We start from the raw sequence: 27,572 nt of genomic DNA on the forward strand, positions 1-27,572 counted from the left end.
TAAATAATACATGTTATTTAAAAAATATTCAACTGCATGAATGTATGTATCAATACAGTATGATTGAATATGGGCAACAGTGTATCCAGCTGTAGACATAGGCTATATAGTTTTCCATCATGTCCGGAGGGGGGCGTAGAGATGTCCGACATTACTAAGTAGCTTCTCTGGTAAAATTTTAGGTGTGGGCTATGTCCTTGACATGACAGCTCGAGGTGTTTCTTTACACAAACAACAACCAAAGCCTCGCGGGGTCATTTGTATGCAATTATGTTGGGTCTTCTTTTGAGAGTCGTGGTGAGTAAAACGTTTTTATAATTCATAATTGCGCAGTTGTGCACCCATAACTGAGAGCAGCGCGTTCACTATTACTGCTGTAAATGTATGTGTGTGTGTGTGTTTTGGGGGGGGGGGGGGATTGCATACTGTCACCTATTTACCCCATATATTAGGCTACAACATGGATAACGTTTCAAAGTTCATGTCTATATCAGATCAATACTGGTAACAATTAATTGAGGGACAGTGGGTTAAACTATTATGCAATATTTTAATATAGACTACAGCTTGCTTTTTATTTATGTTTGCAGTGGTGGAAAAAGTACTGTCATGCCTTGAGTAAAAGTAAAGCTACTTCAGTCATTTTCTATTAAGGTAAAAGTGAGTCACCCAGTATTAAGTAAAAGTCTAAAAGTGTCTGGTTTTAAATGTAGTTAAGTACAGTGGTGGAAAGTTGTCATACTTGAGTTGTCATTTTTGAGTAAAAGTAAATGCCATGAATCAAATTCCTTATAATAAGCAAACCAGATGCACAATTTTCTTTCTTTCTTTTTTTATTTTATTTACTGACAGCCAGGGGCACACTAAACACTCAGCCATAATTTACAAATGTAGTACTTGTGTTTAGTGAGTCTGCCAGATCAGAGGCAGTAGCGATGACAACGGGTTATATTGATAGGCTAAGTACTCAATTGGACCATATTGCTGACCTGCCTGAGCATTCGAAATGTCAACGTAAATGAGTACTTCTGTGTGTCAGGGAAAATGTATGTGATTAAAGAATTCCTATTTTCTTTAGGAAATGTAGTGGAGTGAAAATGTTCTAAAATGTTGACTCAGTTGCAACCCACAGTTGTGTCAAGTTGGCTAGATGTCCCTTGGGTGGTGGGCCATTCTTGATACACACGGAAAACTGTTGAGGGTGAAAAACCCAGCAGCGTTGCAGTTATTGACACACTCAAACTGGTGCGCTTGGACCTACTACCATACCCCCATTCAAAGGCTCTTAAATATTTTGTCTTGCCCATTCACCCTCTAAATGGCACACATACACAATCCATGTCTCAATTGACTCAAGGCTTAAAATCCTTATTTAATAACCTGTCTCCTCACCTTTATCTACACTGATTTGAAGTCATTTGAACAGGTGACCTCAATAAGGGATCATAACTTTCACCTGGTCAGTTTTGTACGCTCAGCATATATTGTAACCTGAAGAAGCTGTCAGGAAACTTGACAGCCAAGCACAGTCCAAACAAATAGTGGAACAACATACTACACTTGACAGAGTTGCTTTGGTCTCAAGTTTCTTAGTCATAAAATGTGCTCCTACATTGCTCTAAAAATCTATTGTTTGCTTTGGTTTTTGGATTAAGACAGAATTATACTGATCACACCTGTTTAAATTGAAACTAACGTAAATGCATGTTAATCACTTTGTGTAACCTTAATATGGTGTCTGTTTTATTATGTTCTGGTTTCCGTTGCAATGGCCCAGACCCTTTGGGCTCTATTTTCAGCTGGCGTTAAGCCAGACGGCATCCCAAGCCGCATCCTAAGAGCATGCACTGGCCAGCTGACTGGAGTGTTTACGGACATAATCAATCTTTCACTATCCCAGTCTGTTGTCCCCACTTGCTTCAAAATGTCCACCATTGTTCCTGTACCCAAGAAAGCGAAGGTAACTGAACTAAATGACTATCGCCCCGTAGCACTCACTTCTGTTATCATGAAGTGCTTTGAGAGGCTAGTTAAGAACCATATCACCTCCAACTTACCCGACACCCTAGACCCACTACAATTTGCATACGGCTCCAACAGATCCACTGACGACGCAATTGCCATTGCACTGCACACTTCCCTATCCCACCTGGACAAGAGAAGGACTACTAACTGAGCATCCCCCCATCCACATCGACAGGGCTTTAGTGGAGCTGCAAGTACCTCAGTGTCCACATCACTAAGAAATGATCATGGTCCACACACACCAACACAGTTGTGAAGAAGGCACGACAATGCCCCTTCCACCTCAGGAAACTGAAAAGATAACCAAAATTGTATTGACTGGCTGCGTCACCGCTTGGTATGGGATCCGACCTCCATGCGCTACAGAGGGTGTATACAGCTCAGTACATCACTGGGGTGGGGCCGAGCTTCCTTGGCATCCAGGACCTCTATACCAAGCGGTTTCAGAGGAACATACTATTTATATATGTACTGCTGTGCTACATTTTTTATTATTTTAGAATTTTTGTTTATTGTGTGCTTGTTTGACATTTACTGCTGTTATTGATAGGAACTTGGAACATAAGCATCTCACTGCACCCGCCATAACACCTGCTAAATGTGTACACAACCAATAAGATTTTATTTGATTAAAAATGTTGATCCGTTTAAGCTCTTCTATTTTCAAACCCTAGCGCCAGGATTTGTAATTTATCAGTCTTATGTGAGCTTGCTCGAGGTGGGAGGGGTGGCAATATCGGAGTTGTGCCCTTAAAAACGTGCGCCAAATTGGCAATTTCAGTATGCACTGGTGGGGATATTTAAGACCAACCAAAAGCTGGCCTTAGCGGTAACCCAGTTGGTTGTGGCATGGATTTTGACATCGGAAGCGTAGCCTATCCAGCCATGACACACAGTACCCATATGCACATGGAATTAGAGATGCACTACATGACCATAAATATGTGGACACCTGCTCTTTGAACATCTCATTTCAAAATCATGGGCATTAATATGGATTTGGTCCCCCCTTTGCTGCTATAACTTCCGGAAAGGCTTTTCACTAGATGTTACAACATTGCGGCTGGGACTTGCTTCCATTCAGCCACAAGCGCATTAGTGAGATCAGGCACTATTGTTGGGCGATAAGACCTGGCTCACAGTCGGCGTTACAATTCATCCCAAAATTATTCGATAGGGTTGAGATCAGGGCTCTGTGCAGGCCAGTCAAATTCTTCCACACCAATCTCTCCAAATAATTTCTGTATGGACCTCACTTTGTGCATGGGGGCATTGTCATGCTGAAGCAGGTAAAGGCCTTCCCCAAACTGTTTCCACAAAGTTGGTTGCACAGAATCATCTAGAATGTCATTGTATGCTGTAGCATTAAGATTTCCCTTCACTGGAACTAAGAGTCCTAGCCCGAACCATGAACCATGACCAGCCCTAGACCATTATTCCTCCTCCACCCAACTTTACAGTTGGTACTATGCATTGGTGCAGGTAGCATTCTCCTGTCATCCACCAAACTCAGATTAGTCCGCGGGACTTCCAGATGGTGAAGTGTGATTCGTCACTCCAGAGAACGTGTTTCCACTGCTCCAGAGTCCACCACTCCATCACTGCGCATGGTGATCTTAGGCTTGTGTGCAGCTTCTCTGCAATGGAAATCAATTTCATGAAGCTCCCGACGAACAGGTCTTGTACGGATGTTGCTTACAGAAGGTGTTTATAACTCGGTAGTGAGTGTTGTAACAGAAGACAGACAATTTTCAGCACTCGGCGGTCTCGTTCTGTGAGCTTGTGTGGCCTACCACTTCGTGGCTGAGCAGTTGTTGCTCCTAGACTTTTTCACTTCACAAAAACAGCACCTACAGTTGACCGGGGTAGCATTAGCAAGGCAGACATTTTACGAACTGACTTGTTAGAAAGGTATGTTGAAAGTCACTGAGCTCTTCAGTACAGCCATTCTACTGCCAATGTTGATCTATGGAGATTTCATGCCTGTGTGCACTACCTGTCAGCAATGGGAGTGGCTGAAATAGCCGAATCCACTATTTTGAAGTGGTGTCCACATGCACTATATACAAGTATGTATTTTTTGTGCCCGTCAACCTTGTATTAAAAAACAAAGCATAGCCTCCTCTCCTCTTATTGAAGGCAGTTTGTTTGTCATGCCCAATGCATTTGCCAAGACTATTGATAAAGGGTTTGGCCTGTGAGGCCACTTTGAAATATATCTTATTCACCAAAGCTTTATTAAAAGATCAAGTTTGGCAGCAGCGAACAGTGAGAGGACATCCCGGCTATGATATTATGTTTGCCAGCTCCTGGTATTATTTTGGATGTGCGTAAAAGCCTCTCCATGTAGGCTATATGCCCATCATTGAATGGGAGATGAGATAATCCAGTGAGAGTCCTATTTCGAAACATGTACCTTATTTTTCTGAAAGAATTGCTTGTTTTCCTTTTGGTTTGATTAACAAATAAGCCCTTAGTGGGCTACCCTTACCCTACTATTACGAAAGCTACAGCAATGGCTCTGGTGACTTTCTTATGCTGGTCATGCGTTAGTCTACAAGTAGCCTATCCATAAAGGGTTTCTAAATCGTCTACTCGTGAAGCTTTTGCCGACATGCTTTTGCATTATTCACAATTCATGCTTTTGCATTATTCACAATTCACATTGCTGTGTGCATACTCCATTCGGCTTGTATCCATCCCCATTTCCAAAGAGCGCTTCTTGTCCACTTACCAAAGATCCTCCAAACAGGCCTAGGCTATATCTTGCTTATTTAGAACGTGCCTCACACATACAGTACAATTTACGGGAACCTTGTCCTTTTTATTTGAGGAGAAGTGCGATTCGTAAAGCCCTATACTCGTTGAAGCCAATTACAACAATGTTGACTGTCAGCACTCTAAACATACTGAGCAAACCAAGGTTATTATAACCATTTACTGTATGTGTTGTAGGCCTGTTGTTTGTTTTTTGGATAGTTTTTTTGCCACTGGGGGACAGTAATACATAAATTGATGGGCCAGAACCATAGACTTGGATAGACATAGCATCTCTGTATCTGTATTATTAAGATGGCGTCAGTGAGAGCATGGGCAGCACCATTGAGGCCATCAAACTTGAGATAGTCAATGTTCTTCTCCTCAAGTAAAAATCATTGTCTGATCCCTTCTGATGACACGGTTGTCACGACTCCAACCGGGTCATTAGGTCATGCCAACCAGGTCATCAGAAAGGATCAGTGAAGGAAGTTGGAAGTCCCACCCAGTTGAATAAATCATAACGGCAAAAGTCCTGCATGGAGCTTTTGGCCACTACAGGACTCCCTACAACTTTATGGCCAGGACATAAATAATAAATCAATCGATTTAAAGAATAAGCGCCTAGACTGGTACAAGAAATATGGTAGAAGGAAACTCTCTTGCCCATGTTTACACCATTCCAAAGCTTTGTTCTAATATCTACTTAGTTAAAAATCAAGTACCTTTACCTTTATATGACAGAAAGAGAGGGGGAAAAAACAACAAATTAAGTCATGGCCCATTTGATATGTTACATTTATGTAATATTAAACATGTATCAGTGACTAACCCCTTTAAAAAGGGTTCATAAAAACAGCTGCAACAACAGCAAAAAACATAAGCAAATCAATATTTCTTCACAAATCTATCAGTTCATAGACGGCCAGCCAGCTTGTGTGTGTGTTTCTCTTCAACCAAACAACATTTTCTGGCTTATCTTCAAGAAGACTGCATTCCAGAGAGGTGGTCATTTGGTTTATCGAGCCTGATGACAGTTGTCCACAGACAGAGAATATTCTCTCCACAAACACTTAGGATGCAGTGGCAGAAACCAGTTCCAGTGCCACAGGGCACAGTTTGCCTGGCAGAACTTGAGAGGTGACTCTGTAAACATGCCCCCCTTTACATTTTTCAGGTATTTCTGCAGCTTACATGGGACACTAAATGCCCTGCCAGGTTGACCCTCTGGCTGAACAGTAACCTCAGACACAATCTTCGATGCAAGGAAGCTATATTTCTGAAGCACAGTGGTCGAGATTCTTGCTGGATTAATCGTGCTGGCATCTTCCTGGGGTCCTGCTTCACGGCTGTACTCACAAATTTTCTGAAGTACAAAAGATTCTGCTTCCCTAATCAGGGGCTCCATCTCTGTCAAGCGACGTGCCAGAGACACACTTGGGTCCATCAGGCAAGCTGCTGCAGGGGTTGGATCAAAGTTGGCTGTTAGTGGATTCAATATGCATGCGAAGCGCTCACACAGTGACTTCAGGAGGACCTGTGCCAACTGTTTTGCAACTTTAGTTGACAGCAAGTGTGCCTCAAGGTTGAGAAGTCACACCACCACATCAGACAGCAACTGGCTGTCAGTTTGAAGTTGGTCAGTGTGGATTGAGAATGGCTCCAGCAACTTCATAAGCTGCTCTAGCTTGGCCCATGCTCGCTCTCGGATTTCTTCCATGTTAGCTAGTGATAGTAATGCACAAGCAAGGCCTATTTGAAACATTGGCATCTACTGGCAGCATTTATCCACCAGATTCAGAAGCTTGAAAACCCCATTAGAACATAAGCTTGAAAACCCCATTAGAAAATAAGCTTAAAAACCCAATTAGATTAAGTTTACTAAATTGTTTTTCCAATGTTTTATTTTAGTTTCGGTATTCGTTTACTATAATAACCTTGGAACAAAAACATGATAATTATTATTTTTTCTCCTGTTGCTGTCACAACCCCTGACCTATAGCACTACCTCCAGCGCTTAGATGTATCACTGCATTAGAGGGCTCTATTTTAACAAACCTAGCGTATGTATCATGATGTTGACAGTTGCTGGCCAGTAGGCCTACCAATCAGCTCTGTGGTGTTCACCCAACATTGCTGATATATTTTATATGCTAATGGGAATATCAACTTAATATTTCAGAAACTTAAATTAAATATCAATCTAGATACTGTACCGTATGTGTGGTATTTCAGTGTCATATTAATTGCAAAACAAATTCTTTATTATAAATGCAATGACACAGAATGCATTTTTTCAGTTAAGGCCGGGCTTGGTGAAGCCATGTTGCCTGGTCAAGCCGATGTCAGTGACCATCCTCCCAGAGAGGTCCTCGCATCACCAGGACAATTTGCCCAAGCTGCCCGTGCCTCCACTAAGGCAGACATTTGAGCGCTACCTGTTGATGCTGGAGCCCCTGCTCAGTGAGGAGGAGATGGATCACACACGCAAGCTAGTCAAGGAGTTCCTCATTCCTGAGGGAGTGGGAGACAGGCTGCAGAGGAGCCTGGAGCGCAGAGCTAGCAACAAAGAAAACTGGGTAGGTACTGCCATAGAACAGAACTGGTCACATAGAGCAGAGATGGGTACTTAGTAGGGCAGAGCCCTGGGTTGATCTTGGGTTGATTGGCAGGAACAGATACCTGTATTATATCCTTTATGCACCTACAGTATACAGTATGTCATGTTGGTGGTCTATAGCATTATCATGGCTGTTTGTGGATGTTTATGCAGCTGACAGAGTGGTGGATGCAGTCAGCCTATCTGGATTCCCGGATGCCTGTGGCAGTCTATTCCAGCCCCGGGGTGGTCCTGCCCCGCATGACCTTCCAAGATCGCCAAGGACAAATGAGGTGAGCAACAAGGAACCATGCGTGTCTGAGACCATTGTACCAGCCCTTGCTACGAGATTATACAGTAGATGCCCACCCTCCCCCAGCACTAAAACATTTTAGGGCTGTCTATACCGATCAGTGAAAAGGACATTTTATAGGCTTACTGCTTAGTAGAAAAGTTAGTAGAAAGTGATTGACTTCAGTGTTGTAATCCGCCATAGCTCTGTTGAACTTGAGAATAAGCTTGAGTTTCAGATGACCTTTAGACAGACTCCCCTTTCATGCTGGCTATTTTAAGCACATTGGCTGCTCATAGAATTGCTCAGCTTTTTTGGACCTCGGAGACACACGCACGCAATCAACATTGTGGACAGTGCCAAACACGTGCAATAGAAGATGACACTAGAGCAGACTTCCATGCTCATATGAAAAGTCAATGATTCAACAATATACTGTACTGTAATGTACACCATCTTATCCGCTAGACTAGAGTGACACAGACAGCTCAATAAATGCAGAAATATAGTATCAAAATAGACAGATATCATGGTTCTGAGTTGGACATGCTAAGCAAGTCTGGTTGGAGATATGAGGACATGGAAAACAATGCTGCACTAAAGTGTATCGGAGTTGATTATGTGAATGGAACATGAGATGCTGGAGAGGTAAAAGGCTGAATCTCAGTTGGATGAGGAAATACCATATATCATACTGAATTACTCAATAGGGCGGCAGGTAGCCTAGTGGTTAAGAGCATTGGGCCAGTAAGCGAAAAGTTGCTGGTTTGAATCCCTGAGCCGACTAGTTGACAAATCTGACGATGTGCCCTTGAGCAAGGCATGCAACCCTAATTGCTCCTATAAATCACTCTGGATAAGCGTGTCTACTAAAATGTAAATCAATGTTTTCTGCTCAGGTTTGCTGCTAAATTGATTTCAGGAGTTTTGGACTTCAAACAAATGATTGACAAGTGAGTAATATTGATATAGAAAATATTTTCTATAACTTAATGATATACATCTAATATATATTTGTCAGACCAGTTGACTCTCTAACTCTGTGTCACAGTGAGACCCTACCTATTGAGTATTTGGGTGGGAAGCCTCTGTGTATGGACCAGTACTACCAGATCCTGTCCTCCTGTCGTATCCCTGGACCAAAGAGAGACACTGTGGTCAACCATGCTATCGGGAAAGTGGCCCCTACTCACATCACTGTGGTCCATAACTTCCAGGTACACTAGGGTGTGCTATTGCTTTGCTTTTCCCTCTTTGACGCTGCTTTATGTTGCTACAACACAAGAGAGGAAATCAATAACATTGTTGCATTGTTAGTTTATTATCTCTAACTCACTTAACCAGCACCTGAAATGCTGATTGGCCTTCTCCCTCTGGCCTTAGTTCTTTGTCCTGGATGTGTATAACAGCGATGGCTCCCCACTGACGGTGGATCAGATTTACATGCAAATGGAGAAAATCTGGAACTCGTCCCTGCAGAGCAACAAGGAGCCTATCGGCATCCTGACTTCCCAGCACCGCAACACCTGGGGCAAAGCCTACAACAACCTCATTAAGGGTGAGGCCAGGGAGAGCCTTGAATGCTAGAGAAGGGTCTTTGGAGCGCATGGAGTGACCCACCAAATAATCAAAACCCTAGTCATAACCCAGTCTTGAGCCATAACGTAAGAGTGACTGGATGCATCCTATCACTTTGCACACACTGTTTTAGACATATTGGTCGATGCTTTCCTCGAGGTCCTTGTAGGTCGCTCATTGTATCGTTTTCTTCCTTAGACAAGACAAATAAGGAGTCTGTCCGTGCTATCCAGAAGAGCATATTCACAGTGTGTCTAGACGCCCCCATGCCACAGATGTCTGAGCAGCGCTACCAGAGCCGCGTCGCTGCCCAGATGCTGCATGGTGGAGGGAGTCGCTGGAACAGTGGCAACCGCTGGTTTGATAAGACATTACAGGTGAGCTCTGAGACAGAAGCTGTAGAACAAAGGTTGCATCCTCCCTGATATATGTTCATATTTTTATTCAAAGAGTCTCCTGCATTATTCTACTGTATTCATAAATGTATTTAAATTGTATTATTATAACGTGTATTATTTAATCCCCAGTTTATTGTGGGTGAAGATGGTACCTGTGGTCTGGTGTATGAGCATGCCCCAGCTGAAGGACCACCCATTGTGTTCCTGGTGGACTATTTGGTTGAGTACATGTAAGGCACAACAAGATATGTTTATTTCATTCATTGATTAATGGTACACAGCACTACCAAGGTCATTGTGTACTACAGATAAAAGCTCGGTGCTGGTTGCTATGGTTGCAATGGCTATTTTTCCAACCAGAGCAGGTGCATTATGCCTGAGTGTAGCAAGCACTTTGAAGATTCACTCATTTGTCAAGTTTAGATAGTGACTGATACATTTGAAAATGATTTTTACAACCATTTGAAGCCCACTGGTCATGGCCAAGCTGGAATCATGACCCTGGCCTGCTACTGAATGTGCCTCTGCCTCTCTTGAAGTATAATGCTTTGTGTTGTTTAAGCAGGGGAAGGATGGAGGTAGTACGCGCTCCCATGACCCCTCTGCCCATGCCTCCCAAACTGCGTTTCAATATCACACCTGAGGTCAAGAAGGATATTGAGTCTGCCAAACAGAATATGAACATGCAAGTAGAGTCTGTTTGTGTTCCTAGCAGTTTCCATTCAAACATATCTTGTAAGTGTGTCTCACTCTTTGGCTACTCTTTCATTCATCAGAATGTCACATGACTTGGATGTGAACGTGGTCAACTTTGCTGACTATGGGAGAAATGTTCCAAAGGCTCACAAGATGAGTCCAGATGCCTTTATACAAATGGCTCTACAGCTTGCCTACTTCAGGTGGGGTTCATTATAACAAAACAGTCAACATCTGAAACAGCAGTCGGGTTACCTTAACCTATCACTTTGAGACATATTGATGAGACATATTGATCTTTCATGTTTCAGAATGTATAAGATGTGCTGTTCCACCTATGAGAGTGCGTCCCTGCGTATGTTTGCACTTGGTCGAACAGACACAATCCGCTCCTGCTCCAATGAGTCTCTCAAATTTGTCCAGGCAATGGAGGACCTAGCTAAACCGGTAGGTCATCTCTGAAACCTGAACATTGACACTAAATAAACAATCAACCCTGACTGTCACTCTACTGTAATGATGTCTGTTTATCCCATATGTTGACAGAACACAGAGAAGGTTTCTCTATTGGACAAGGCATGCCAAGCCCACGTAGAATACACACGCATGGTGAGGACTTGATGGAAATAATAATAATAATCCATGCTTGTCCCCACTCACTGCAATGTACATTTATTTTGTGTATGTCAAAATGAGCAGGCAATTCATGGCCAGGCCATAGACAGACATCTCCTTGGCCTGAAGTTGCAGGCGATTGAAGAACTGACGTCCATGCCAGAGATATTCATGGACACAGCCTATGCTGTGGCTGAGCATCCCAATCTCTCCACCAGCCAGGTATGAAGGCTGTTTATGTGAGGTATTTAGCATCCCAAAATACAACATATAACAGGACAAATTGTAGACAGTGGTTTGGTAATGATTTGTTGATTAGGTTTGGCCCACATTTGTACAGCTAAAGGTAATGTTTCACTGTCGCTCTTCTCCAGGCTGGTGCCAAGACAGACTGTGTGATGTGCTTCGGTCCATTGGTGCCAGATGGCTACGGAGTGTGTTACAACCCCATGGCAGACCACATCAACATTGCCATTACAGCCTTCAACAGCTGTGAAGAGACACATGCTGCCAACTTTGGCCGGGCTATGAAGAAGGCTCTGAGAGACATGAGGTCTCTGCTGGAGGAGACAGCTAAGGCCAAGCAATGAGTCCCCACAGGGGACATGGCTCCTCTTTATGGCTGTGTGGAACTGAACCTGTGCTGGAGGTAGTGGGGGAAACTGAAGCCACCCGGGTATATCTAGTGCTGTAACATGGAGAGAGGAGAAGCACTTTGCAATGCGTTAGGTGGGCCTTGTAAAGATTTTGGGCCCTTCAGGTAGACGTGATGTGAGAGGGAAAATCCTGTAGGAGAGACAGTCTTGTAATAAGCTAAATATAATGAAGACTAAAGCGAGTATGACTGATGGAAAGTTATACATTTCATGTTGACTGAAATGGGTGTATCCTTTTCCAAATAGAAAGTGCCATATGTCAAAGAAAGATCCACACCAGATCATGGCAGAGACTCTTTTACAGGTGTACGATCTTAATTTGACCAGTTTCTCACAGCAGGACAATAATCCTGCAGCAACAGGAAAGGTGAATTATTATGTGCGTTATTTAATGGACATTTTTGTAGGGGTTGATAAATTATTTTGTTAGGATAAATCAAGTCTGACATTTTTTAAGTGGAAGTTGAAAACTTTAGAAAGCTGTGCAGGAAAATCTTCTGCGACAACAGAGTGATCGAATTAAGAGATTACATCTGTCTGTTTTAAGTTATATTTAAAAGTCATACAGTATGTTGGCGCTGTCTTAACATTTATTTTTGTGGGATTCTATAGATGTGTTTATTCAGTTTGTTGACTTACATATATATAAAATAAGTTCAAACAGTTCTAAGTTATTTAAGTTCTGAAAATGTGTGCTATACTATACCAAATGTGCCATAATAATGAGTTGTAGAGTGATTTTGCAGTGATTTACTTTGGTAAATGTTTTCTATACAAAGAAAAATAACAAACAAAATAAGACGGACTGCTGTCAATTATTTTAATGTTACAAAATTTTGACAATACTGATTAAACTAAGGACAAATTGTTCTCCAGTAACAGCCTAAATTCCTGTCTCGTTAAATACTGTGTAATAGAAATGCGAGCCACGGATCAAGGCTCCACGAATGAGTATTCAGCTCGGAATCTCCCATTGCTATGCAGGTACTCGCCATGAAATTCTATCTCTGCCATGTTTCCAGCTGATCGCCAGTCAAAAAGCCTTTGGCCCTTGAACACGTTGGTCTTCAAGACGTCTACATCTCGTATCTAATGGAGATGGTATTAGAGGCATAATGTTATCTACAATGGCATACATGTCAACATTCATGGTTTAATGTATACTCAACTAGTTTGCATTGATGAATATACTGAAAAGCAAGAGAGAACAGTCTCCCTCCTCCCTGACCATAATGAAGGTGGACTGGGCTGCTGTGCTGTTGACCACAGGGCCCATGCTCAGAGCCCGGATCCTAATCTTCACTGAGGGAGGGGCGTTGATGAGGACTCGACAGGTGTGACTGCCCAACTCGGAGGTCATCGTTGGATTCTCAATGACCCCGCTGGGAGCAAACAGCTGGACATCACAGTCTGTAGGAGCAACAGTAAGAAGCATGTGGGTTATGTATTAAATTGACCAAATAATATGTCCTTCTAAAAATCTATTGTTCCAGCTCTGTAACAACATGCCACTCTGCCTTCTGTTCCAGCCAATACAGTAGCAGCGCAGTGTTACCCTGGTGGTGACTCTTCTTGTTGTTCTTCTGACTGCTGTAAGTCAGCAGCACTCCGTTTCCAGGGGACAAGAGATGCTGGCGCACCATCAGGACGTTGGTCCTGGAGGTCAGTTCAGTGTCCTCAAGCTGGTCACACTTCCTGACCAGTACCAGCCTGTCATAGAATGCCACATACTCCCCTAAGCGCACACACACACACACACACACACACACACATAGGGTTATTGTTGTCCATTTTGGTTGCCATAGATAGACCTTACAAAGGGTATTATAGCATTTCTCACTTTTCTTGCAGCTTAGGGAGCTGGACTCTACTTTCATGTGGATGACCTCATCCAGGGGCCGGCCTATTGACAGGATGCAGCGACCTGTCTCATGTCTCAAGTCCACTGTGCCTGACTCCTCCAGCAGAAGCTGCCCACACAGACCTAGATAGCGACACACAATAGATAACTATCTCAATGCTTGGTCTATGCCTTTTCTGATGAGCGCTAAAGAAGCAGAGAGTTCTGCCACCTTACTGGTTTTAGGTGTCACTGTGGGCATGGCAGTGGTGGTCTTTGGGGTGGTCGGTTCTGTTGCAGTCAGGGGTGTCTGGGTCAGGCTGAGAGTAGGAGACAGGAGTGGCTCCTCATCCATGGGAGTGACTTCCATGTCCTGGGGACTGGGTAACTGGTCCCTGGTCTCTAGTGAGGGGGTGTTGGTGGTGTGTTTGTGGGTGAGGGCACTAGTCTTCTCCAAGGCCCTGCAGTCGTCCATCTGGCAGCCCCGGATGGTGATGGGCTTGGGCATGTGCATGCAGAGCAGTGGGCTGAGGGGCTCAGGCTTAGTGGGTCCCATGCAGGACACTGCTCTAGACTGGATCCCATACCCACACGGCACTGAACACTGAGAGACAACAGAAAAGTTAGTCAACAGTACATCAACATAATTTATAAATCACTCATGTATGAAAACACCACTGGCCACTGTACCTACCTGGTTCCAGTCTTTCACGTCCCATCTGAAGGTGCACACCTGCACCAGACAGGGTACCGTGGTAGCAGGTTTAACGGCTGCATGGCATCTCTCCTCAGACACCTCACTGTCCTCCCCATGGATATACTCAACACAGGAGACATGCCTCCTGGCTAACCCCAGATCACAAGACGTAGTACAGGCCCCCGTCCTCAGCACTCTCCACCTGGACAGTATTACCTCAAGTTCAAGTTTATTTACACCCAGCAATTACATACAGAAATCTCTATATGGCACTGTCTGTTGACACTCACATAGCATTCAAGACAAACTGAAATCCATGGGTGGTGAATTCCACATTTACATTCTCTTTTTTACCCTGGTCTTCCAGCCAGTGTTCAGTGTCTGTGTTTACCGTTTACCTGGCTGGGCAGGTGTTGGAGATGCATGGTTTACCTGGCCGGGCAGCTGTTGGAGTTGCATGGTTTACCTGGCTGGACAGCTGTTGGAGTTGCATGGTTTACCTGGCTGGACAGCTGTTGGAGTTGCATGGTTTACCTGGCTGGACAGCTGTTGGAGTTGCATGTGACCACTGCTATGGGTTTGGTCATGTTACTGCACTCTGTATTGTTCACAACCACCTCCTCATCTCCCTCGGTCTCCTGGGAGCAGTATAGCACCCTATGGGCCACGCCTCCTCCACACGACACACTACACACTCCCTGCTTGTAGTGCCACCTGCATGGGAAACACACTGCTGTTACCCTGCTATGACAGAGCTGTCATTCTTGTACTTGAAAGGATCAACTCACATGGGAGGGCAAGGGGAAGGGTTGCAGGACTCTGTGTGAGGCTCTGGTTTGCTGGAGGCATCACAGTAGACCTCAGGCACCACTAGCCTGGTCTGGTGGTCCAGACATGAAAACCACACCTGCAGGGTACCTACACATGTATAAGGCTTGTGTTGATCAAGGTACCACACTTTGTAAAAATGGAAGGGATTACCTGGTCTAACTTACCATTTCCGCAGGTCTTTGAGCATTGGCCTATCACAGGGCTCCAAACATACACCGTTAGGTACCTGGAGCGGTACCTTAAACCAGGGGATTTGTTAAGTATAGGTTGATCCTGGTAAAGACAAATGAACGGATGTCAAAGTTCCACCTTCTTCAGTATGATGTCTTAGAATTCAGTGTGCACATTTATGAGATGTAGTATAGATCTCTGCTGTACCTGTCCCTTAGACTCCCAGCCAATAGGGCAGACATCGACCACACAAGACACTAAGACAGGTGGTTTGAAGAGCCCTGAACACAAGCTATGGTCCACCTCAACATCATGACCACCTTCGGACCGCACACATGTCACAACGCGTTTGGCTGCTCCGGGCCCACACACCGCTGAACACTCCCCGGGTTCTGACGCATTCCACCTGTCACACACAGCCCCCACCCCCCCAGAATTCTATATCAACACTGTACTGGGCCATTAACCTACATGGTGCAACTTGGACCTTGTTTGCTTCATGTACATGTTGTATTTGATTATAAAAAAGATGTATACCTTGCAGGGCAGGGTTGAAAGTTGCATGTATCCACTGATTGTGTGGCTGAGTGTTGTGGACATTCAGAAACGGCCACCTGTAGGACATCTGCTCCTTGCCTTTGAACACATCTCACAGGGCGCACTTTCTCTCCACCACCACACAAGGCACTGCAGGGCCCAAACTCTCCCATCTCCCAGCTGGAGAACACAACACAGGACATTGATCAATCAGTTTGATGAAAGTTCAAGCGTTCTAGGTGTGACAATGTGCAGTGAATGTAGAGGGGACCTGGGAGGACAGGCTGGGAGGTGACAGGTTGTCTGCTGAAGCAGGAGAAGGGGAGCTGAATTACAGTAGACCTCCTCCAGATGCTCCTTGGTGTCTTCATCCATACAGACATACATAGATTTCTGTATGCCTACAAGAAAAAGAGAGAACAGTGGATCTATAAGAACAGTGACATTTGGAAAGCCCTAAAGTACACCCACAACAAACAAACTAAATATATTTATCCAATAATAATTCAAAGTGATTCTTACCAGATCCACAGGTGACAGAGCAGGATGTTGTGACAACAGTCCACTTGCCCCTGGGCATCTCTTTTACAAAAGCATTATTACTCATGGGAGTATAAAAGTGGTAGGTGATGTTTGGACTGGTTTGTTCTCCATATTCTTTTCCATATTTCCGATAGACCTGTAGGAGCCAAAAACAAATGTCATATTCCTTTCTATTTTGAGGAGTCAGTAAATGTATATATGTGTGTGTACATAGTGAATGGAGATACTGTTCCTCTTCTATATGTGTCTCTCACAGTTATCCCCTCTGATATTTGGAGTGTCTGTTGCCATCTCTAGGAATATGTCTCTCCCAGCTGACCTGTATGTGTGTCTCCTCTGTAACAGTTCCAGGCAGCAGCAGCTCCTCCATGAGAGGCAGGAGGTCAGGGGTCAGGTACAGACGATAAACCAGACGACCATCCTCCAGAGGAGAGGGGTGAGTGATGTTTAACGCAATGCTGCCACTCCCAGACACAACATACTGATTCCCAATCAACACCGCTATGGGTAAAAACACCAGACACCTTGCTTATTGGCCTTTATATGATTTGGGGTTTCTTTTCAAACAACCCAAGGTCACCCCAGATACTCACCCAGGTGAGTGAAGACAGGTGCCCTGTTGACAATGTGAACCTGAGTGGCGTTTACTGGCAGGGTCAGGAATGTGACGTACTCTGAGAATCAATTAAGCAGGGAAAATCTAGTTTAATTACTGGAATGAGATGGAGATAGAAATTATCACTCTCCAGACTGAGGAATGGGGATATTTGAGCTGTTACCTCTGGCCTGACCACCACTGTAAGACTGAGAGGTGAGACTGCAAGAGGAGCTATCCCCTCCACATACCCCACACACATCCTCCACCTTCCCAGACTTCAACACTCCATCACAGCCAAACAGCTAGTGGAATAAATTATTTCCCGTTAGCTTATGAGGACATGTCAGGTCTAATAATTTGTCAAAGCGTCTCTAGAACTCTCTAAGGTGGAGAAACCGAAGCAGGCCTTTACCTGGCACGTCCCTCCTAGACAAGCTGTCGTGGCACCAAGGGGAGCTGGACTGTCTGGTTCACAACGAGTCCCATCCACAAACTGAGACCCACGGCTCACAATGAAGTTCTCTCCCTTACACTGGCACATGTACCTGCACTGTTCATCCCCTGGTCATGGGGGTAAATCAGAGGAATACAGTGGAGGGAGTCAGTAATGTAGTAGTTTGTCCTTTGTTTATTGCCCTCCATCCCAATGACCCAACCATTCCCCATTGACAAGATGTCTTGGCCCACCTGTGACAAAGCCTACAGCGGGGATCCAGGTGTAGAGGGAGGCTGTGTTGGGGGACAGGTACAGGGGCTGTAGATCTGTCTGGGCGCACTGCTCTGCCATGAAGGCCAGCTGGGTCCTTTCACACTGCTACTCAGACAGCATAGTGTGAGGGGAAGAATGCCGAACATTGCTTGTATTCACACCCTATGTTTCAGTTAACATCATTTTGACGACCAATTTAACTTTCGATCATAATAATCTTTTGAAGAGAAGCAACATTTCTATTTCCAATTCAACTTCCCTCGTTCCACTCGAAGCATGTGTATGGAGTGATTTCAGTGCTAACAGAATTACATAATTTAGGATATAGATTTTTTTTTACTATTTTTTCATCGGTAATGCACAAATTTGATCAGATTATTCACAATTTGAATAGAATTGAATGAATATTGCATTCAGTTTTAATTTCATATTTATATATTCATCTTCAATAGGGTAGATATTGCATTCATTGTCTGTGTATCAAGTTTCCACACTTTTATTTAAAGTTGATCAAAGTTTCATATATTGAACTTCTCGGATGCATTCAGATTCAGTTTTCAAATTCAGATCTCTAAAGTCAAATTCAGAACCTGAGAGAGCCTCCTGGCAATCCAGGAAAGGTAGAGGAGAAAATATATAATCAAACGCTCTCTGTGGTAAACAGAACTACCACGCAGAAAAAATATCAGCCCATGGAGAGAAGCACGAGATTGAATTTTACTAAACTTTCTCGGGCAGTTGTCACCAACCGGTCAATAGCGATCGACTGGTCAATCTCCAAGGCATTCCTAGTCGATTGCCAAACATTTCTGTAAAAAAAAAATATATATATTTTTTTTTTATTCATCTTGGGCTGTTGGCGGTAGGTGCACCTGATTCAGCTGCCTTGTGTGCTGCGTAGATGAACTGTTGCCTTTTTTAACCATTTGATGTGTCTGGAGGTACAAACTCTGCCTACCCGGCGGGCTGGAGAGCAAATCAAGTGCACTTAGGTCTAACGCTGGCCAAACGGATGGCTCAGATTACCGCGTCCGCAGTAACAGGCATAAAAGAAAGCTACAGCAAAGTTGATACTGTGAGATTTCAAATCATTTAAAAGCTGCTGTTTTTATGAGTGGGTTCATGTTCTTACGCTTCGAACACACCGACAGCGTCATTGCATTTTGGTTCACCAGAATTACATTCATTTCCAATGAAACATTGCATTTGCCTTGCAGCATTGCGTTGCAGAGGCAGTTGCAGTGCGTACGGTGTGGTGCATACGTTGGATTTATCGTAGACGGCTTGACGGAAATGGGAGCAGAAGGGGAATGTTGAACTTTTGTTGCATACATATTCAGCTGGTGCTGCGTACTATTTTGGGCAATGACGCTGTCAGTGTGTTTGAAGCGTTACACTTCACATTGACCACTGTTCTAGAGTTTTCCCTGTTAACATTATCAACGTTTCCCTTTACTGTGGCAATTGTGATCGAATCAATGCAATATTAGCCACTTTCAATGCAACATACCGAGACAAAATTAACTATGCAAGATATTTTGAAGGAAGAATGCCTTATTTTGAACTGGACTGTGTTTACAGCATGAGCGGTTGTGAGTAGATGCGTTTGTTTTGAGATTAAAGCGAGAGCTGCATGTAGCCACGTGTGCACATTTTGTTCATATCCTTTGCTTTAGTGAGTTATTAGCTCAGTTATAGATAATTTGTAGTCAGCAATAGGGGAGTGATTACTTCCTACAAGAGCACAAAACATGGACATTTCTAGACATCTTTGAAAAGCAAATCAGGTAAAGAGCTTTTTTTTTGTCTGAAAGGGGTAATGTTGTATTTTGAGACAGGCTTGAATAAGCTAATTAGCCAATAGGTAGAGGGTAGCATCATTTGTCTGATTCTCTATAATGGTATGGGAATATTATTTTGTAAAGTAGTTTCTTGCATCAGAAAAGGACAAGTGGATTAACAGGTTAATGTCAAGCCCTGCATGTTTTTTTTCTTCAAAAGTATCATGGAATGTAGGCCTACATTGAACACCACACATTGGCTGCTACTGTAGGCTGAATGATAGAACAGCTATTTCCATGTTCAAATGAGTAGCATTTTTCTCCATAATTTTGATCAAATAGTCACAGTAGCCTACTTGACCACTGTTAAAACTGTAACTTAAAGCAGGTACTGCCTCAGTGTTCACAGTAAAAGCAATCTGGAAGTTGTACAGAATTTTCACAACGTTCAAGTTTGCACTCAGCAGACCTGAAATTTGCTTAGTGACAACATTTTTTAGAGGGAACATTGGAAGGGAGTGTCACAAAAACCACAGTTCGGTCCAGATAAGAATATAGTGGAATAGCCCTGTCATAGCCCTTCTAAGGATAGCCTTTCCACTCCTTATTTAATCTAACTCTGACTGGGTTCCAACCAGGTCTCCTGTATGTCACAAGACTGTGTTAGCCCACTTAGCTAAAGCCCATAGGAATGAGTTCAGGAACCTAACTCAAGTCTCCAGCAAGCTTTGTCATCAAAAGAGCGTGATTCATCGAACCATCTTGGTTACATTTTACCCCCTTTTGACCTCATACTTAGAGATCACGGCACCAATATAACTAACTGGTTTCGAAATCAGGCCTACTGCACAACAAAAACACTTTCTGTGGAAAAAAGAAGCAGACAGATCTGTGCACCCCATTTAATGAGAGTGCAACAAAGGTGGTTTGGTGATCCATGAATATGATAAGCAACCTTGCCTGAGACATGAAGACGTGTTAGTTTGACTGATGGGGTTCTAACCCAGGTCTCCTGGGCGCCAAATTCATAGGAATAAAATACATTCAACCGTCAGTTTACCACAGAGAGTGTTTGATTCTATCTGTGCTCCTCTACCTTACCTTTTAAGTTTTGAATCTGAATTTTAACATGTGAATGTTAGTTTGTAAACTTGATACACAGAAAATGAATGCAATATCTACCATATTGAAACGGAATATATACATTTTGAATTTGAATATTCATTGATTTTGAATATTACATAGAAATTTAATTGAAAAACGGTATGCTATATACTACATTCAATTCATTTTCAAATCATGAAATACAAGTTCAATTTATGAATTCAATGAATCAATTTGTGCATTACAAATAAAACAATATTACATTCAAATTCAATATCCTAATACAAATTTAAAAAATACAATTTTTAGCACTGAAATCGCTTCATACATGTGCATACATACACTTACAGTACGCACGACACAGAATAAATGGTGCAACAATTTACCTTGTAAAAATGACCTGCGGAGGCCCACTGTAAACATAAACATGACCTGTGGAGTTTTACCTGCTGGTGACAAAGTTCCGCCTCTGTATCCCTGCCCTTGCAATCATTCCCACCAAATGCAGGTCTGGAAATGAAAACCTTTTTTAAATGAAAATTATGAAGACATCCATCAAGAATAATAAACTGTTTGGCTAATCTCATTTGCCAGAAATGTACCACTTGCACTTGAGAGGAGTCATGAGAATTAGCGTTGACTGTTGTTTCTTGTTACCGTGGGTTATTGCATTGCCTGGTCCGGGAAGTGACGCCCCCGCCACATATCCGTGAGCATGGGGAGAACTGGGACCAGCTGGACCAGGACCCGTGCACCACCACAGAGGAAGAGGAGCTGAGCTGGTCTGGGGACACACAGCGGCCCTTCAGGCACCACTAGAGGACATGCAGGGTTAGAGGTCAGGGCTGCTTTCATTTCACAACCAAAATGTTGCATACTTTGACCAAACATAGTCATAATGATGGAATGTGACTAGTGATAACATAAGGCTGTACCTGGTTGGGTGCACACTCTGTCCCATCCAACAGAGGCACCAGCAGACGTTTACATGAGCTGTTGTCATCAGGTTTGACGTGGCAGGAGAGAACACGGCACACAGGCTGACAGGAGGAAAGAATTAACACGGGGAAAGCCTTACCCAGACAGAGCTATAGATACTGTCAACATACTGTATAACCAGTCTTATTACTACAGTATAACCATGATAGTATATTCACAGAAGTGGCTGCCATTAATGTCATAATGTGTCCCTTACCAGGTCAGTGTTGGTGAAGGAGCAGGCCCTGGCGGTGCTACCAAACGCTATCCGGCACTGGTCGTCCACACCATAATAAAGGCCTGGCTTCCAGTCTTGCAGAGAGCCAACCAGGACAGGCAAGTCTTTCACACAGTCAGCCTTGCCTTCACTAGAATAGCAATACAAACACATATCTTACTCTCATCACCAGCCTTCTACAATACTCACTGTGTTGTGTACAGTACCACTGACCATTACTACATTTCTGCAGAGTAATCTACTTATGATGAACAGTTCATTATTAAGAATCCATGTGAGAAACAGCTGGTATACTTACCTGAAGAATGTGTACAGCTGCTGTCTGCTGCACTGGGACCAGGTGAGATCCACACTGTTGTAGCCTCCATCAGAGGCCATCATAAAGCCACTGCTGCTGCATGTGTTACCAATCCCATCATGGTTTATGCCAAAGCTGGGGGAAAGAAGTGAAGATTACTAACTGTAGCTCATCCCATGCTATTGACAATGTCTTACCTGTGACCTATCTCAAGCCACTATGTCTTACCTGTGGCCTAAGCTTTTGATAGTTGCTTAAATAAAATAATCTGTTTTTTAATGTTTTTTAATGGTGAGCGAGCATTTTGCCTTTTCCTTTTCAAATTACCTGTGGCCTATCTCATGAGCGATGGTGATGCCCAGATCAAAGCCTGTGTCCTCTGTGATTACACAACTCCATTGGCTAGAACATGCCCCGCCTAGCTGGGTCACGCCCCTCACCTGCTTGTTCCCATTGGGCAGCTCCAGATCAAATCTGGTTGAGGACAAACAAATTACAGTAAAGTAAAACCACAAGATTTACAATTATATAAATGTTCTAACTTCAGACAGACTACAATTCAATTTGAAAAAATAGCACAGGATAAAGTACAATGACCTACCTTGTGATGTATAACACAAGGTCAGCATGCAGGGGGTCAGTGTCATTAGAGGGGATGACCCTTCTGGCCCACTCACACACACTCGTCAGAGACGAGGAGATGTTGGTGGAGATGTTAATCTCTGGCTGAAAGTGAGAACATAGCACTCAGAGAGGGAAGCATTCTTCTGGCTCCTCAGCCAGGCCTCCATGGCAGACTGGCCCACCCAGGTGTGTGTGTGGTGTGCGGTGGACAGACATTGTCAGACACTGACCTCTGGTTCTGAGAGGATGATCATGCGGACCAGATGCACTCTCATGTTGGCGCCCAGTGTCATGTCCCTCAGCAGCTCTGAGGCCTGTGGGAAGATAGCAGGACACACCAACACTGGATGACCACTTTCAATAATCATTCAGATGCCTGACACAAACAATAACAAACAGACAAAGACAGGCAGGTAGGCAAACAGGCAGGCAGACAGACAAACTCACAATGTTGAGGTTGGTAAGTATGTATCTCTCTGTGTCCTGCCTGTGGACCAGCTGCACGTCAGGCGCCACCACCACTAGCAGCTCCAGGTGGGTCACCTCAGGCATTATGGCTGACCTTCGGCGGCGCAGCCTCTTCACTGTCAGGATGAAGACAAAAAGAGCCGTATGCTAATAGAATGTGCGAGGATGAAGTATGAAACATTAAATACAATGCATTAATGCTTGAACACTGACTGTGAGAGTGTCTGGGGGGGCCTCTGGCAGTAAATGGCTGGTGGAACACCAGGTGAGGTGTTCCTGGACTGGAACAGTTTCTGACTTCAGTCAGATGAATGTGTTTTTGAAGCACTGGCTGAATGTATAGTCTCTCCTTCTCTTTACCTGAAACAACCAGGCCTTGCTGTTGGAAATGGAAAAATATTTGCAATCCAAATTCATTTAAGAGAATTATGAATGAATAGCAGAATAACAGTATAAATAAATAAGTAAACTGTAGAATTGTTTGTGTTAACTTGGAAAACATACAATTTTCCTGGCACAGATGGTGAGAAATCCTTTAGTTGAAGGGGGATGTAGAACTCTGGCCTGATGACAACACATGGCATGACTTTTCCTTATGGTGTTGAGAGTGGTGTTCCGAGCTGTCTCTAATGTGGATTGACAGGAGAAGGACTGCTTCCTCTCCCCGCGCCCCAGCACATAGTGCTTCCCTTCGGTCTCGAAGGAGCATCGCCAGGGGCCAGTGCGCAGCTCCGTAGAGGCACAGTCTGTCCAGATGAGCTGAAACTCCGGCACTGGGGTGAGAAAGGTTACAATACTGTACAGTGGGAAGAAAAAGTATGAACCCTTTAGAATTATCTGGATTTCTACATAAATTGGTCATAAAATGTTATCTGATCATTATCTAAGTAAGTAAGTCCCAACAAAAGACAAACACAGTCTGATTAAACTAATAACACACAAACAATCATAGTTGTTCATGTCTTTATTGAACACACCGTGTAAACATTCACAGTGTAGGGTGTTAAAAGTATGTGAACCCTTGGATTTAATAACAGGTTGACCCTCCTTTGGCAGCAATACCCTCAAACAAATGTTTTCTGTAGTTGCTGATCAGACCTGCACAACAGTCAGGAGGAATTGTTTGACTATTCCTCTTTACAAAACTGTTTAATTTCCACAATATTCTTGGGATGTCTGGTGTGAACCACTCTTGAGGTCATGCCACAGCATATCAATCGGGTTGAGGTCAGCACTGACTGAGCCACTCCAGAAGGCATATTTTCTTCTGTTCAAGTCATTCTGTTGTTGATTTACTTCTGTCTTTTGGGTTGTTGTCCTGTTGCATCACCTAACTTCTGTTGAGCTTTAATTGGCAGACAAATAGCCTAACATTCTCCTGCTAAATGTCTTGATGAACTTGGGAATTCATTTTTCCGTCGATGATAGCAAGCTGTCCAGGCCCTGAGGCAGCAAAGCAGCCCCAAACCCTGATGCTCCCTCCACCATAGTTTACAGATGGGATGAGGTTTTGATGTTGGTGAGCTGTGCCTTTTTTTCTCCACACATGGTGTTGTATGTTCCTTCCAAACAACACAACTTTAGTTTCATCTGTCCACAGAATATTTTGCCAGTATCTCTGTGGAACATCCAGGTGCTCTTTTGTGAACTTCAGATGTGCAGCAATGTTTGTTTTGGGATAGCAGTGTCTTCTTCCATGGTGTCCTCCCATGAACACCATTCTTGTTTAGTGTTTTACGTATTGTAGACTCGTCAACAGAGATTTCTGTAAGTCTTTAGCTGACACTCTAGGAATCCTCTTAACCCCATCGAGCATTCTGCGCTGTGTTCTTGCAGTCATCTTTGCAGGACAGCCACTCCTAGTGAGAGTGGCAACAGTGCTGAAATTTCTCCATTTCAGCGGTTCACATGCTTTTTCCAACCTACACTGTGAATGTTTCAATTATGTATTCAATATAGACAAGAAAAATACAATAATGTGTGTGTTATTAGTTTAAGCACACTGTGTTTGTCTATTGTTGTGACTTAGATGAAGATCAGATCAATTTATTTTTATGTCAAATTTATGCAGAAATCCAGGGAATTCCAAAGGGTTCACATGCTTTTTCTTGCCACTGTATGTGAATGATTGTATCCACCATAATGGTTCAGTAGCTCACTGTAACCCTATGGAAATTGTGTCATTATTCAGTCATACCTGAAGTAGCAGAGTCAGTACCAAAATAAAACACCATGTCCTTTTGATCCAGGGAGTGCAGAAATAGCTGGAAAGGGGATACAAATTAAATGTTGGGGTCATTTTGTGAGCAGCAACATGAGGATTAGATTCACTAATCCATTCCTGGTTTGTATACAGTGTGACAGATTACAGCAGGCCTATGTCCATGAGGAGCACAATCAACTGAACAACAATAATATCTCTACAGAACCCCTGAAAAATGTAACTTTTAAGTGTATCATACAACTGAGATCCTGTGAAACCTGTGATCTGCCTCTCTGTAGGTAGAGATTTCCGCAGGACGATAAACAGCGCAAGTTGTGGAGGTCAATGTACTTTGCAGATGTCACAAACAGAAGAATCACCAACCACATCCCTGTGTTTTCCACTTACCTCCTCCAATGGAGATCTCATTAGTATTGCTGTGGAGCCTGGCAGCACTGACAGCAGACAGAGCAGCGCCAAGGCTGCCATGTTTCCACACTCCTCTCCCTGTGGGACCACACCACACACTACCTGGCCTTGCTATATATCTATCAGAGTAAGAGGACCAAGATCTTCCTTCCAGCCGAGGCTGATAAGACCCAGCTAAATGGGGAAGTGGCGAACAAGTTTACTGAAACATCAGGGGCAGTAGTTGATAAGTGACAGACTTCATTTGTTGATCTTCACTGTGGGAGTAGGTGAAAACAGCAATGCCAGCTGATTGGCTGGTTGGTGAACACTGTTGTTTATTCTATTGGTCACTGGATGTCACTGGCGGGTGTCACAGTGCAGAACAGTACATTTGTCCACAAACTCACCCCTTGCTTGTTTCATGTACAGTATTTTGTTAGTGACGTAGTACTGTAAGATGAAACATTCCATGAGAGTTAGCACATGGAAATGACATTATAAATAATCTTTTGAACTTGACGGCTTGTTGATATAACAATTTCCAGCAATGACTTTCTAACTAAGTGTGCAAATCAAAGAAAAAACAGGATGTTCATTTCATTTTCACAGAAGCTCTAAACTGAATATACACAAGTGCTGCAGGCCACACATTTTTGTAAGTGTAATATAGTACCACCAGAGGGCAGACAAGGCCCATTGTAACATTACAGATGTACTTTAGGACTGAATGCTCCTTAGATTTTATTTTACTAGGCAAGTCAGTTTAGAACAAATTGTTGTTTACAATGACAGCCTACTGGGAATAGTAGGTTAACTGCCTTTTTCAGGGGCAGAACTACATATTTTTACCTGGTCAGCTCAGGGATTTTATGCAGCAACCTTTTGGTTACTGGCCCAACGCTCTAACCACTAGGCTACATGGCAACCCCTGTGGATGTGATGTCTACCAGCCTGGTATCATAGACTAGATAATACATAACAAAGTAAATTAAAATGAGTATGATCTGTTTGGTATGGTTACATAAGACAGAAGGTTACTTAAGGCGAAATCAAAAGGAGGGTGGTGTATAACGTGAATGTCTAGCAACCCGAAGGTTGCATGTTCATATCTCGTCGCAGACAACTTTAGCTAATTAGCAGCTTTGCAACTACTTAGCATGTTAGCTAATCCTAGCCTTAACCCAACTCCTGACCTTAACCCCTAGCTAACGTTAGCCACAACATATTGGAATTTGTAACGTATGATAAGTACTGCAAATTCATAACATATGTTACAATTTACAATTTGTACAATATCATACCAAATGGATGATGGACATCTACAAATTAATACATACCAAACGTAACATATCATACTAATTTGAGTGCATCTCTCTCTCTGCCCCCCCTCTCCACAGTGGGCATAGTTTATCTCTATGAAGCTGGGATTCCAGTCCCATCTGCCATTAGTCGGCTAGATATCTGCCTGTTGTCAGACTGAATTAACAGCTGGGTATCAGGCAGTATACCAACAGAGCTGCTATATTGAAGCCTGCTTCCCCCCTGGAATAGTTGCCACCTGCTGAGAGATTATCCCGCTGGTTTGGAAAATGGTGCTGTAGGCCAGGGGTTTTCAAACCTCAACTGTTCCATGTATTTGAACTATTCCACTTTTAACTCTTCCACAGCTAGCACACCTGATTCCACCTGTCAACTATTCATCAAGCCCTTGAATAGGTGAATCATGTGAGCTAGTTCAGGAAAAATCAGAACAAGTTAAACCTTTGGGGATCCCAGAAGAGAGGTTTGAAAACCACACAGGCTACCTGTGAAGCAGACAAGGAAAAAGGATAGAAACAGGTTGAGAACTTTAAGATAACTGTGCTGAAGGAGTATCCCCCAGTATGTATGGTTTCCCTCTCAGATTGGATCTCCAACATTATGCA

At 43.4% G+C, this 27,572-nt stretch overlaps 2 protein-coding genes across 3 annotated transcripts; one reads left to right on the forward strand and one right to left on the reverse strand.

The window, feature by feature from the left end:
• The first annotated feature begins 124 nt into the window (after positions 1–124).
• LOC118358274 (carnitine O-acetyltransferase-like) lies at positions 125–12,491 on the forward strand. 2 transcript variants are annotated; one of them, XM_035735895.2, is made up of 14 exons: positions 125–297; positions 7,083–7,361; positions 7,556–7,674; positions 8,573–8,626; positions 8,725–8,890; positions 9,057–9,231; positions 9,450–9,628; positions 9,779–9,879; positions 10,212–10,334; positions 10,426–10,548; positions 10,657–10,792; positions 10,892–10,954; positions 11,045–11,182; positions 11,335–12,491. In XM_035735895.2, exons 1-14 carry the CDS (start codon positions 271–273, stop codon positions 11,548–11,550), a joined length of 1,899 nt encoding a protein of 632 aa, XP_035591788.1. In that variant the 5' UTR covers positions 125–270; the 3' UTR covers positions 11,551–12,491. The 2 variants fall into 2 exon arrangements, with proteins under 2 accessions (XP_035591788.1, XP_035591789.1); XM_035735896.2 differs by having other exon boundaries at positions 10,215–10,334.
• adamts13 (ADAM metallopeptidase with thrombospondin type 1 motif, 13) lies at positions 12,423–25,881 on the reverse strand. Its single transcript, XM_035735893.2, has 31 exons — positions 25,645–25,881; positions 25,231–25,297; positions 23,538–23,806; positions 23,247–23,412; positions 23,013–23,149; positions 22,796–22,879; positions 22,543–22,667; positions 22,269–22,415; positions 21,942–22,076; positions 21,623–21,773; positions 21,363–21,467; positions 21,085–21,242; positions 20,874–20,937; positions 17,521–17,647; positions 17,246–17,394; positions 17,015–17,135; positions 16,829–16,909; positions 16,555–16,736; positions 16,215–16,371; positions 15,964–16,093; positions 15,693–15,872; positions 15,363–15,561; positions 15,149–15,257; positions 14,942–15,071; positions 14,688–14,867; positions 14,151–14,355; positions 13,694–14,060; positions 13,457–13,600; positions 13,172–13,351; positions 12,845–13,026; positions 12,423–12,705 (listed from the first exon to the last, which is right to left on the reverse strand). The coding sequence occupies exons 1-31, from the start codon at positions 25,723–25,725 to the stop codon at positions 12,550–12,552; spliced, it is 4,668 nt and encodes a 1,555-aa protein (XP_035591786.1). The 5' UTR covers positions 25,726–25,881; the 3' UTR covers positions 12,423–12,549.
• Positions 25,882–27,572: the final 1,691 nt, after the last annotated feature.

Source organism: Oncorhynchus keta, chromosome 25, assembly GCF_023373465.1.
Source record: "Oncorhynchus keta strain PuntledgeMale-10-30-2019 chromosome 25, Oket_V2, whole genome shotgun sequence".
Classification (NCBI taxonomy): domain Eukaryota; kingdom Metazoa; phylum Chordata; class Actinopteri; order Salmoniformes; family Salmonidae; genus Oncorhynchus; species Oncorhynchus keta.